General features: G+C 42.2%; 1 protein-coding gene across 2 annotated transcripts in view; it reads left to right on the plus strand.

Moving 5' to 3' along the window:
* The window catches only part of VPS52 (VPS52 subunit of GARP complex), a 100,781-nt gene that overhangs the window by 32,645 nt on the left and 54,362 nt on the right, over positions 1 to 13,774 (plus strand). Inside the window, exons 14-16 of one of the 2 annotated variants that reach the window (XM_085047559.1) lie at positions 4,413 to 4,536; positions 9,882 to 9,977; positions 11,527 to 12,599. The exons of the other annotated variant lie outside the window; for it this stretch is intronic. Coding sequence (XP_084903685.1) covers positions 4,413 to 4,536; positions 9,882 to 9,977; positions 11,527 to 11,712 — 406 coding nt within the window. The 3' untranslated portion in view covers positions 11,713 to 12,599. Of the gene's footprint in view, positions 1 to 4,412; positions 4,537 to 9,881; positions 9,978 to 11,526; positions 12,600 to 13,774 lie in introns of those variants that run through there. 2 annotated transcript variants of the gene reach the window in all.

Here is a 13,774-nt window from a genome sequence, read left to right on the forward strand (position 1 = left end):
AATTCCCAAAAAATCCCCCAAAAATTCCCAAAAAAAATCCCCAAAAAAATCCCCCAAAAAATCCGCCCAAAAAAACCCCAAATCCGCAGGAATTCCCAAAAAATCCCCAGGAAAATTCCCCAAAAAAATCCCCCAAGAAATCCCCCCAAAAAATTCCCAAAAAAATCCCCAAAAAAATCCCCAAATTCCAGAGAATTCCCAAAAAATCCCCTAACAATCCCCAAAAATATCCCCAAAAAATCCCCAGAAAAATTCCCCAAAAAATCCCCCAAAAATCCAAAAAAAATGCCTCAAAAAAACCCCAAAAAAATCCCCTAAAATCCCCCAAAAATCCCAAAAAATCCCCAAAAAAATCCCCCAAAAATCCACCTGAAAACCCCAAATCCACAGGAATTCCCAAGAAATAAAAAAAAAAAATCCCAAAAAAATCCCCAAAAAATCCCAAAAAAATTCCTAAAAAAATCCCCCAAAAAATCCCCAAAATATCCCCAAAAATCCCTAAAATTCCCCAAAATTCCCAAAAAAATCCCCAAAAAATCCCATAAAATTCAAAAAAAATTCCCAAAAATCCCCAAAATATCCCCAAAAAAATCCCAAAAATCCCCCAAAAAAATCCCCCAAAAAATCCCTAAAAATTGCCCCAAAAATTGCCAAAAAATCCCCAAAAGATCTTCCAAAAAATCCCAAAACCCCAAATTCCAGGGAATTCTGAAAAAATCCCCCAATAAATCCCAGGTTCCAGGGAATTCTATCCCCCAAAAAATCCCCCAGAAAACCCCAAATTCCAGGAATTCTGGAAAATCCCCCAAAAATCCCAAATTCCAGGGAATTCCCAAAAATGCCCCAAAAATGCCCCAAAAAATCCCCCCAAAAAATCCCAAAAAAATCCCCCAAAAAATCCCTAATTCCAGGGAATTCCCAAAAAATCCGCCTGGAAAAACCCCAAATCCACAGGAATTCCTGAAAAATCCACTCGAAAAAAAGTCCTGGAGCTGCTGGGATCCCAAAAATCCCATGGGAATCCCAAAAAATACACTGGAATTCCCAAAAAATCCTGCAGGAATCCCAAAAAATCCGTCAGGAATCCCAAAAATTGCATCACGATCCCAAAAATCCCACGAGAATCGCAAAATCCATCCAAAATCCCCCAAAATCCATCCTGGAGTTCCCAAAATTCCCTAAAATCCATCAAGGACCCCAAAATCCATCAATAATCACCAAAATCCCTCAGAAAATCCCCCAAAATCCACTCCAAATTCCCTATAAATCCACCCAAATCCCCCAAAATCCATCCTGGCCTTCTCAAAATTCCCTAAAATTCATCAGAATTCCCCCAAAATTCCCTAAAATCCATCAGGGACTCCCAAAACTTGCCATTAATCACCAAAATCCCACTAAAATCCCTCAGAAAATCCCCCAAAATCCACTCCAAATCCCCCAAAATCCCTCAAAATTCCCTCAAAATCCATCCTGGAATTCCCAAAATTCCCTAAAATCCAACAAGGACCCTAAAATCCATCACTGATCACCAAAATCCCACCAAAATCCCTCGGAAAATCCCCCAAAATCCATTCCAAATCCCCCAAAATCCCCTCAAAATCCCGCAAAATCCATCCTGGAATTCCCAAAATTCCCTAAAATCCATCAAGAGCTCCCAAAATCCATCCTGGACTTCCAAAATCCATCCCAAATCCATCAGAATTCCCCCAAAATTCCCTAAAATCCACCCTGGAATTCCCAAAATTCCCTAAAATCCATCAAGGACCCCAAAATCCATCAATAATCACCAAAATCCCTCAGAAAATCCCCCAGAATCCATTCCAAACACCCCCAAAATCCATCCTGGAGTTCCCAAAATTCCCTAAAATCCACCCAAAATCCCCCAAAATCCATCCTGGACTTCCAAAATCCATCCGAAATCCATCAGAATTCCCCCAAAATTCCCTAAAATCCACCCTGGAATTCCCAAAATTCCCTAAAATCCATCAGGGACCCCAAAGTCCATCAATAATCACCAAAATCCCTCAGAAAATCCCCCAAAATCCACTCCAAATTCCCTATAAATCCACCCAAATCCCCCAAAATCCTCCAAAATCTATCTTGGACTTCCCAAAATTCCCTAAAATCCATCAGAATTCCCCCAAAATCTCCTAAAATCCAACAAGAACCCCAAAATCCATCACTGATCACCAAAATCCCACTAAAATCCCTCGGAAAATCCCCCAAAATCTAGTCCAAATCCCCCATAAATCCACTCAAAATCCCCCAAAATCCATCCTGGACTTCCCAAAATTCCCTGAAATCCATCAGGGACTCCCAAAACTTGCCATTAATCACCAAAATCCCACTAAAATCCCTCAGAAAATCCCCCAAAATCCACTCCAAATCCCCCAAAATCCATCAAAAATCCCCCAAAATCCATCCTGGACTTCCCAGAATTCCATAAAATCCATCAAAGACCCCAAAATCCATCAATAATCACCAAAATCCCCTGGAAAATCCTCCAAAATCAATTCCAAACACCCCCAAAATCCATCCTGGAGTTCCCAAAATTCCCTAAAATCCATCAAGAGCTCCCAAAATCCATCCTGGACTTCCAAAATCCATCCGAAATCCATCAGAATTCCCCCAAAATTCCCTAAAATCCATTCTGGACTTCCCAAAATTCCCTAAAATCCACCCTGGAATTCCCAAAATTCCCTAAAATCCATCAAGGACCCCAAAATCCATCAATAATCACCAAAATCCCTCAGAAAATCCCCCAAAATCCACTCCAAATTCCCTATAAATCCACCCAAATCCCCCAAAATCCTCCAAAATCTATCTTGGACTTCCCAAAACTCCCTAAAATCCATCAGAATTCCCCCAAAATTCCCTAAAATCCATCAGGGACTCCCAAAACTTGCCATTAATCACCAAAATCCCACTAAAATCCCTCAGAAAATCCCCCAAAATCCACTCCAAATCCCCCAAAATCCCTCAAAATTCCCTCAAAATCCATCCTGGAATTCCCAAAATTCCCTAAAATCTATCAAGGACCCCAAAATCCATCACTGATCACCAAAATCCCACCAAAATCTCTCAGAAAATCCCCCAAAATCTAGTCCAAATCCCCTATAAATCCCCTCAAAATCCCCCAAAATCTATCCTGGAATTCCCAAAATTCCCTGAAATCCATCAGGGACTTCCAAAATGCATCCTGGACTTCCAAAATCCATCCCAAATCCATCAGAATTCCCCAAAAATCCCCCAAAATCCATCCTGGACTTCCTAAAATTCCCTAAAATCCACCCTGGAATTCCCAAAATTCCCTAAAATCCATCAAGGACCCCAAAATCCATCAATAATCACTAAAATCCCTCAGAAAATCCCCCAAAATCCATCCAAATCCCCCATAATTCCATCAGAATTCCCTCCAAATCCATCCTGGACTTCCCAAAATTCCATAAAATCCATCAGAATTCCCCCAAAATCCCCCAAAATCCATCCTGGAATTCCAAAAATTCCCCAAAATCCCACTAAAATCCCTCGGAAAATCCCCCAAAATCCACCCCAAAGCCCCCATAAATCCACTCAAAATCCCCCAAAATCCATCCTGGACTTCCCAGAATTCCCTAAAATCCATCAGAATTCCCCCAAAATTCCCTAAAATCCACCCTGGAATTCCCAAAATTCCCTAAAATCCATCAAGGACCCCAAAATCCATCAATAATCACTAAAATCCCTCAGAAAATCTCCCAAAATCCATTCCAAATCCCACCTAAATCTACCCAAAATCCCCCAAAATGCATCCTGGACTTCCAAAATCCATCCGAAATCCATCAGAATTCCCCCAAAATTCCCTAAAATCCATCAAAATTTCCCCAAAATCCATCATTGATCACCAAAATCCTGCCACAATCTCTCAGAAAATCCCCCAAAATCCACTCCAAATCCCCCAAAATCCATCCTGGACTTCCAAAATCCATCCCAAATCCATCAGAATTCCCCCAAAATTCCCTAAAATCCATCCTGGAATTCCTAAAATTCCCTAAAATCCATCAAAATTTCCCAAAATCCATCATTAATCACCAAAATCCCTCAGAAAATCCCCCAAAATCAATTCCAAATCCCCCATAATCCATCCTGGAATTCCCAAAATTCCCTAAAATCCATCAAGAGCTCCCAAAATCCATCCCAAATCCATCAGAATTCCCCCAAAATTCCCTAAAATCCATCAAGGACCCCAAAATCCATCATTAATCACCAAAATCTCCTGGAAAACCCCCCAAAATCCACCCCAAACCCCCCATAAATCCACCCAAAACCCCCCAAAATCCCCTCAAAACCCCTCAAAAACTCCCCAAACTCCCCCAGAATTCCCAAAAAAACCCCAAAATTCCCAAAAAACCCCCAAAATTGGGGATTTTCAGGTACTGGGCGTCGCTGCTGGAGCTGCTGTGGCCTCGCTTTGAGCTCATCCTGGAGCTTCACATCCAGAGTGTGCAGGGGACTGACCCCCAGAAACTGGGGGGGATCGACACCAGACCCCATTATGTGAGATTTTTGGGAATTTAGGGATTTGGGATTGGGAATTTGGGGATTTGGGGTTGTAAAATTGGGATTTGGGGTCAGGAATTGACTCAAAATCCATCAGGAATTCATTGGGATTTGGGGATTCCAGACCGTGTAGGGAACTAACTGACCCCCAGAAACTGGGGGGATCGACACCAGACCCCACTACGTGAGGAATTTTGGGATTTGGGGTCGGGAATTTGGGATTTGGGGTTGGGAATTTGGGATTTGGGGTTGGAAAATTGGGATTTGGGGTCAGGAAATACAAGAATTTATCAGGAATTTATCAGGAATTCATTGGGATTTGAGGATCCCAAAGTGTTCAAGGAAGAAATCCACAGAAACTGGGAGGAATCGACAGCAGACCCCATTATGTGAGATTTTTGGGATTTGGGGTCGGGAATTTGGGATTTGGGGTTGGGAAATTGGGGAATTTATCAGGAATTGACCCAAAATTTGTTAGGATTTGGGGATTCCAAAGTGTCCAAGGGACTGACCCCCAGAAACTGGGGGGGATCGACACCAGAACCCATTATGTGAGGAAATCTGGGATTTGGGGTCAGGAATTTGGGATTTGGGGTCGGGAAATAGGGATTTGGGGTCAGGAATTGACTCAAAATCCATCAGGAATTCATTGGGATTTGGAGATTCCAAAGTGTTCAATTAACAAATCCCCAAAAACTGGGGGGATCGACAGCAGAGCTCATTGTGGGAGGAAATTTTGGGAATTTTGGGGTTTGGGGTTGGAAATTTGGGATTTGGGGTCGGAAATCAGTGGGAATTCATTGGGAATTGACCCAAAATCCATCAGGAATTCATTGGGATTTGGAGATCTCAAAGTGTTCAATTAACTGATTCCCAAAAACTGGGAGGAATCGACAGCAGACCCCACTATGTGAGGAATTTTGGGAATTTTGGGATTTGGGGTCAGAAATTTGGGATTTGGGGTCGAGAAATTGGGATTTGGGGTCAGAAATTGACCCAAAATCCATCAGGAATTCATTGGGATTTGGAGATCCCAAAGTGTTCAATTAACAAATCCCCAAAAACTGGGAGGAATCGACAGCAGAGCTCATTGTGGGAGGAAATTTTGGGATTTGGGGTCAGAAATTTGGGATTTGGGGTTGGAAATTTGGGATTTGGGGTCAGGAATTTGGGGAATTTATCAGGAATTGACCCAAAATTCACTGGGATTTGGGGATTCCAGAGTGTGCAGGGGACTGACCCCCAGAAACTGGGGGGCATCGACACCAGACCCCATTATGTGAGGAATTTTGGGATTTTTGGGATTTTTGGGATTTGGGGTCAGAAATTCGGGATTTGGGGTCAGAAATCAATGGGAATTCATTGGGATTTGACTCAAAATCCATCAGGAATTCATTGGGATTTGGAGATCCCAAAGTGTCCAAGGAAGAAATCCACAGAAACTGGGAGGAATCGACAGCAGAGATCATTGTGGGAGGAAATTTTGGGATTTGGGGTCAAAAATTGGGGATTTGGGGTTGGAAATTCGGGATTTGGGGTCGGGAATTTGGGATTATGGGTCAGAAATTTGGGATTTGGGGTCAGGAATTGACTCAAAATCCATCAGGAATTCACTGGGATTTGGAGATTCCAAAGTGTTCAATTAACTGACCCCCAGAAACTGGGGGGATCGACAGCAGACCCCATTATGGGAGGAATTTTGGGATTTGGGGTTGGGAATTTGGGATTTGGGGTCAGGAAATTGGGATTTGGGGTCAGAAATTGGGATTTGGGGTCAGGAAATACAAGAATTTATCAGGAATTTATCAGGAATTGGGATTTGGAGATCCCAAAGTGTCCAAGGGACTGATCCCCAAAAACTGGGGGGGATTGACACCAGACCACACTATGTGAGAAAATCTGGGAATTTTGGGATTTGGGGTCGGGAGTTTGGGATTTGGGGTCAGAAATTTGGGATTTGGGGTCAGAAATTGGGGATTTGGGGTGGGGAATTGACCCAAAATCCATCAAGAATTCATTGGGATTTGGAGATCCCAAACTGTTCAAGGAAGAAATCCACAGAAACTGGGAGGAATTAACAGCAGAGATCATTGTGGGAGGAAATTTTGGGAATTTTTGGGATTTGGGGTTGGGAATTTGGGATTTGGGGTTGGGAAATACAAGAATTTATCAGGATTTGACTCAAAATCCATCCGGAATTCATTGGGATTTGGAGATCCCAAAGTGTTCAATTAACTGATGCCCAAAAACTGGGGGGGATTGACAGCAGACCCCACTATGTGAGGAATTTTGGGATTTGGGGTTGGGAATTCGGGATTTGGGGTCAGAAATTTGGGATTTGGGGTCGGAAATCAATGGGAATTCATTGGGATTTGACCCAAAATCCATCAGGAATTCATTGGGATTTGGAGATCCCAAAGTGTTCAAGGAAAAGATTCCCAGAAACTGGGAGGAATCAACAGCAGAGATCATTGTGGGAGGAAGTTTGGGATTTGGGGTCAGAAATTTGGGATTTGGGGTTGGGAATTTGGGATTTGGGACCAAAAATCCCCAGAAAACTCCCAAAATTCCCATTTTCCCCCCAATTTTCCCACTTTAACCAACTTCAGTCAATACCAGCAACATCTCCAGAATTCCCAAACTTCCCAAAATCCCCAAAATTCCCAATTTTTCCCATTTTTCTCACCAATCCCACAGCTTTTTGCAATTCACAATTCATCCGGATCCACCAAAAATCCCCAGAAAACTCCCAAAATTCCCATTTTTCCCCAATTTTCCCGCTTTAACCAACTCCAATCAATACCAGGAACATCTCCAGAATTCCCAAACTTCCAAAATCCCCAAAATCCCCAATTTTCCCATTTTTCTCACCAATCTCACAGCTCTGGGCGATTCAGGATTCATCCGAATCCACCAAAAATCCCCAGAAAACTCCCAAAATTCCCATTTTTCCCCCAATTTTCCCACTTTTTCTGACTCCAATCAATACCAGCAACATCTCCAGAATTCCCAAACTTCCCAAAATCCTCAAAATTCCCAATTTTTCCCATTTTTTCTCACCAATCCCACAGCTTTTTGCAATTCATATTTCTTGCAGATCCACCGAAAATCCCCAGAAAACTCCCAAAATTCCCATTTTTCCCCCAATTTTTTCACTTCGGATGGCGCCAATCAATACCTGAAACATCTCCAGAATTCCCAAATTTCCCAAAATCCCCAAATTTCCCGATTTTTCCCATTTCCCCCCAGATCACTCTGCTCTAGGTGATTCATGGTTCAGCCAGGAACACCAAAAATCCCCAGAAAACTCCCAAAATTCCCATTTTTTTCCCAATTTTTTCACTTTAAACTATTCCAGTCAACACCTGAAACATCTCCAGAATTCCCAAATTTCCCAAAATCCCCAAATTTCCCAATTTTCCCATTTTTTCTCACCAATCCCACAGCTTTTTGCAATTCACAATTCATCCAGATCCACCGAAAATCCCCAGAAAACTCCCAAAATTCCTATTTTTTCCCCATTTTCCCCCAATTTTCCCACTTTAAACTATTCCAATCAATACCAGGAATGTGTCCAGAATTCTCAAATTTCCCAAATCCCCAAATTTCCCAATTTTTCCCCTTTTTTCTCACCAATCCCACAGCTTTTTGCAATTCACAATTCATCCGAATCCACCAAAAATCCCCAGAAAACTCCCAAAATTCCCATTTTTCCCCCCAATTTTCCCACTTTAAACTATTCCAATCAATACCAGGAACATCTCCAGAATTCCCAAATTTCCCAAAATCCCCAAAATTCCCAATTTTCCCATTTTTTCCCACCAATCCCACAGCTTTTTGCAATTCACAATTCATCCGGATCAACAGAAAATCCCCAGAAAACTCCCAAAATTCCCAATTTTTCCCCCAATTTTCCCACTTTAAATGATTCCAATCAATATCAGGAACATCTCCAGAATTCCCAAATTTCCCAAAATCCCCAAAATTCCCGATTTTTCCCATTTTTTCTCACCAATCCCACAGCTTTTTGCAATTCATATTTCTTGCAGATCCACCAAAAATCCCCAGAAAACTCCCAAAATTCCCATTTTTTCCCCAATTTTTCCCCATTTTTTTCACTTTGGATGACTCCAGTCAATACCTGAAACCCCTCAGGAATTCCCAGAATTCCCAAAATTCCCAATTTTTCCCATTTTTCCCACCAATCCCACAGCTTTTTGCAATTCACAATTCATCCAGGAACACCAAAAATCTCCAGAAAACTCCCAAAATTCCCATTTTTTCCCCATTTTCCCCCAATTTTCCCACTTTAAACTATTCCAATCAATACCAGCAACATCTCCAGAATTCCCAAATTTCCCAAAATCCCCAAAATTCCCCAAAATTCCCATTTTTCCCCCCAGATCACTCTGCCCTAGGTGATTCATAGTTCAGCCAGGAACACCAAAAATCCCCAGAAAACTCCCAAAATTCCCATTTTTTCCACATTTTTTCACTTTAAACTATTCCAGTCAATACCTGAAACATCTCCAGAATTCTCAAACTTCCCAAAATCCCCAAAATTCCCGATTTTCCCATTTTTCCCACCAATCCCACAGCTTTTTGCAATTCACGATTCGTCCAGATCCACCAAAAATCCCCAGAAAACTCCCAAAATTCCCATTTTTTCCCAATTTTTTCACTTTTCCTGATTCCAATCAATACTAGGAACATCTCCAGAATTCCCAAATTTCCCAAAATCCCCAAAATTCCCAATTTTCCCATTTTTTCCCACCAATCCCACAGCTTTTTGCAAGTCAGAATTCATCCGGATCAACCAAAAATCCCCAGAAAATTCCCAAAATTCTCTTTTTTTTCCCCCAATTTTCCCACTTTAAAGGATTCAGGGTTCAGCCTGGAGCTCCTCAGGAATTCCCAAATTTCCCAAAATCCCCAAAATTCCCAATTTTTCCCATTTTTCTCACCAATTCCACAGCTTTTTGCAATTCACAATTCATCCGGATCAACCAAAAATCCCCAGAAAACTCCCAAAATTCCCAATTTTTTCCCAATTTTTTCACTTTAACCAACTCCAATCAATACCAGGAACATCTCCAGAATTCCCAAACTTCCCAAAATCCCCAAATTTCCCAAAATTCCCATTTTTCCCCCAGATCACTCTGCTCTGGGTGATTCGTAGTTCAACCAGGAACACCAAAAATCCCCAGAAACTCCCAAAATTCCCAATTTTTCCCCCAATTTTCCCACTTTAAACTATTCCAATCATTACCAGGAACATCTCCAGAATTCCCAAACTTCCCAAAATCCCGAATTTTCCCCAAAATCCCCGTTTTTCCCCCCAGATCACTCGGCGCTACGCAGAGTTCTCCTCGGCCATCGTCAGCATCAACCAAACTCTGCCCAGCGACAGGAGTGACATCCTGCTGGGCAGGCTGCAGGTCAGCCACTGGTTTATACTGGGAGGGACTGGGATGGGACTGGGAGGGACTGGGAGGGACTGGGAGGGACTGGGATGGGACTGGGATATGAAAAAATGGGAAAAAATGGGGAGAAAATTGGGAAAAAATTGGATTTTTGGGGAGGAAAATGGAGATTTGGGGGGAGTTGGGATACTGGGAGGGAACTGGGAGGGAACTGGGAATACTGGGAGGGAACTGGGAGGGACTGGGATGGACTGGGAGGGACTGGGAGGGACTGGGATGTGAAAAAATGGGAAAAAATGGGGAGAAAATGGGAAAAAATTGGACTTTTTGGGGGGAAAAATGGAGATTTGGAGGGAGTTGGGATACTGGGATGGACTGGGAGGGAACTGGGAATACTGGGAGAGACTGGGAGGGACTGGGAGGGAACTGGGATGGACTGGGAGGGAACTGGGATGTGAAAAAACGGGAAAAACGGGGAGAAAATCGGGAAAAAATTGGATTTTTTGGGGTGAGAACACTGGAGAAATGATGTTAAAGGAGGTTTGGGAGGTGGTTGGGATACTGGGAGGGACTGGGATGGACTGGGATGGACTGGGAGGGACTGGGAGGGACTGGGATGTGAAAAAATGGGAAAAAATGGGGAGAAAATCGGGAAAAAATTGGATTTTTTGGGGAGGAAAATGGAGATTTGGGGGGAGTTGGGATACTGGGATGGACTGGGAATACTGGGATGGACTGGGAGAGACTGGGATGGAACTGGGAGGCACTGGGATGAACTGGGATGTGAAAAAATGGGAAAAAAACGGGGTGAAAATCAGGAAAAAATTGGATTTTTGGGGAGGGAAATGGGGATTTGGGGAGAGTTGGGATACTGGGAGGGACTGGGAGGGAACTGGGAGAGACTGGGATGGACTGGGAGGGAAAACTGGCAGTTTTAGGGTGAAAAATGGGGATTTTGGGGTGAAAATTGGGGATTTTAGGGGCAAAAATGGGGATTTTGGGGAGAAAAGGGGAACTGGTTTATACTGGGAGGGACTGGGAGGGAGTTGGGAGGGGATTGGGGCAAACTGGGATGGACTGGGAGTGACTGGGAATGGATCTGGATGAACTGGGAGTTGATTTGGACAAAGTGGGATGGACTGGGAGAGACTGGGAGGGACTGGGAGGGAACTGGGAGGGAACTGGGATGTGAAAAAATGGGAAAAAATGGGGAGAAAATCAGGAAAAAATTGGATTTTTTTGGGGAAAAACGCTGGAGAAATGATGTTAAAGAAGGTTTGGGAGGTGGTTGGGATACTGGGAGGGAACTGGGAGGGAACTGGGAGGGACTGGGAGGGACTGGGATGGGAAAAAATGGGAAAAAATGGGGAGAAAATTGGGAAAAAATTGGATTTTTGGGAGGGAAATGGGGATTTGGGGGAGTTGGGATACTGGGAGGGACCCCATTTTCCCCAATTTCCCCATTTTCCCCAATTTCCCCATTTTCCCCATTTTCCCCATTTTCCCCATTTTCCCCATTTTTCCCATTTTTCCCATTTTTTCCCATTTTTCCCCAAATTTCCAGCTGGAAGTGGAAAATCTGGTTCTCCGCGCAGCTGCAGAATTTCCTTCTCGCCGAGAGCAACTCATCTTCCTCATCAACAACTACGACATGATGCTGGGAGTGCTCATGGTAACCCAAAAATTCCCAAATTTATCCCAAAATATCCCAAAAAATCCCAAAATCAAAAAAAATCCCCACAAAAATTGACCAAAATATGAAAAAAATTACCTAAAATCAACCAAAATGACCCAAAATTCCCAGGAGAAACTCTGATTTCTCATCAATAACCAGGACAGGATGCTGGGGGTGCTCATGGTAACCCAAAAATTCCCAAATTTATCCCAAAATTTCCCCAAAAAATTCCAAAATCCCCATCAAAATTGACCAAAATATGAAAAAATGACCCAAAAATCACTTAAAATGACTGAAAATCTCCAGAGCAACTCATCTTCCTCATCAACAACTACGACATGATGCTGGGAGTGCTCATGGTAACCCAAAATTCCCAAAAATTCCCAAATTTATCCCAAAAAAATCCCAAAATCCAAAAAAATCCCCAGAAAAATTGACCAAAATATGAAAAAATGACCTAAAATGACCCAAAATTCCCAGGAGAAACTCTCATTTCTCATCAATAACCAGGACATGATGCTAGGGGTGCTCATGGTATCCTGAAATTCCCAAATTTATCCCAAAATTTCCCCAAAAAATCCCAAAATCCCCATCAAAATTGACAAAAATATGAAAAAATGACCCAAAAATCACCTAAAATGACCCAAAATCTGCAGAGCAACTCATCTTCCTCATCAACAACTACGACAGGATGCTGGGGGTGCTCATGGTATTCCCAAAATTCCCAAAAATTCCCAAATTTATCCCAAAAAAATCCTGAAATTCAAAAAAATCCCCACAAAAATCCACCAAAATAGCGAAAAAATGACCCAAAAATCACCCAAAATGACCCAAAATGACCCAAAATTCCCAAGAGAAAATCTCATTTCTCATCAATAACCAGGACATGATGCTGGGGGTGCTCATGGTATCCCAAAAATTCCCAAATTTATCCCAAAATTTCCCCAAAAAATCCCAAAATCCCCTTCAAAATTGACCAAAATATGGAAAAAGTCACCTAAAATCAACCAAAATGACCCAAAATGACCCAAAATTCTCAGGAGAAACTCTCATTTCTCATCAATAACCACGACATGATGCTGGGGGTGCTCATGGTAACCCAAAATTCACAAATTTATCCCAAAATATTCCCAAAAAATCCCAAAATCCCCATCAAAATTGACCAAAATATGGAAAAAATCACCCAAAGTCATCCAAAATGACCCAAAATCACCCAAAATTCCCAGGAGAAACTCTCATTTCTCATCAATAACCAGGACAGGATGCTGGGGGTGCTCATGGTAACCCCAAAATTCCCAAAAATTCCCAAAATATTCCCAAAAAATCCCGAAATCAAAAAAAATCCCCACGAAGATTGGCCTAAATATGAAAAAAATCACACGAATTCCCCCAAAATCTCCTAAATTCCTCCCAAAATTCCTGAATTCCCCCAGAAATTCCCAAATTTTCCCCCAAATTTTCCCCCAAATTCCCACTTTTCCCCCTGAATTTCTCCCAAAATTCTGGAATTTTCCCCCAAATTCCCCAAAATTCCCCCAAATCCCTGCTTTCCCCCCCGAATTTCCATTCCAAATTGCCCCAAAATCCCTGAATTTCCCCAAAATCTGCCCAGATTTTCCCAAAATTGCTCCAAATTTTCCCAAATTCCCAATTTTCCCCAGAATTGCCCCCTTAAAATTCCTGGGAATTTTCCCCAAATTCCCCAAAATTCCTCAAATTTACTTGTCCCCCCTCAATTTCCCAAATTTTCTTGTTTCCCCCAAAATTCCCGAATTTCAAATTCCCTAAATTCTAAATTTCCCCAAAATTCCCAAATTTCCCTCAAATTTCCCCAAATTTTCCCCAATTTCCCCAAAATTCCCCAAATTTCCCCCAAAATTCTCCCAAATTTTCCCCAAATTTCCCAAAAAACTCCCATTTTTCTCCCAAATTTTGGGTTTTTCTCCTGAATTTTTCCCCCAAATTTCCCCCAAAATTCCCATTTTTCTCCCCAATTTTTGGTTTTTCTTCCCAATTTTTGGGTTTTTTCTCCCAAAATTCCCTTTTTTCTCCCCAAATTTGGGTTTTTCACCCCAATTTTGGGTTTTTCTCCCAAATTTTTCCCCCAAATTTCCCAAATTTCCCCCAAAATTCCCAA

Source organism: Lichenostomus cassidix, unplaced genomic scaffold, assembly GCF_008360975.1.
Source record: "Lichenostomus cassidix isolate B80296 unplaced genomic scaffold, HeHo_3.0 HiC_scaffold_33, whole genome shotgun sequence".
In the NCBI taxonomy this organism is placed as follows: Eukaryota; Metazoa; Chordata; class Aves; order Passeriformes; family Meliphagidae; genus Lichenostomus; species Lichenostomus cassidix.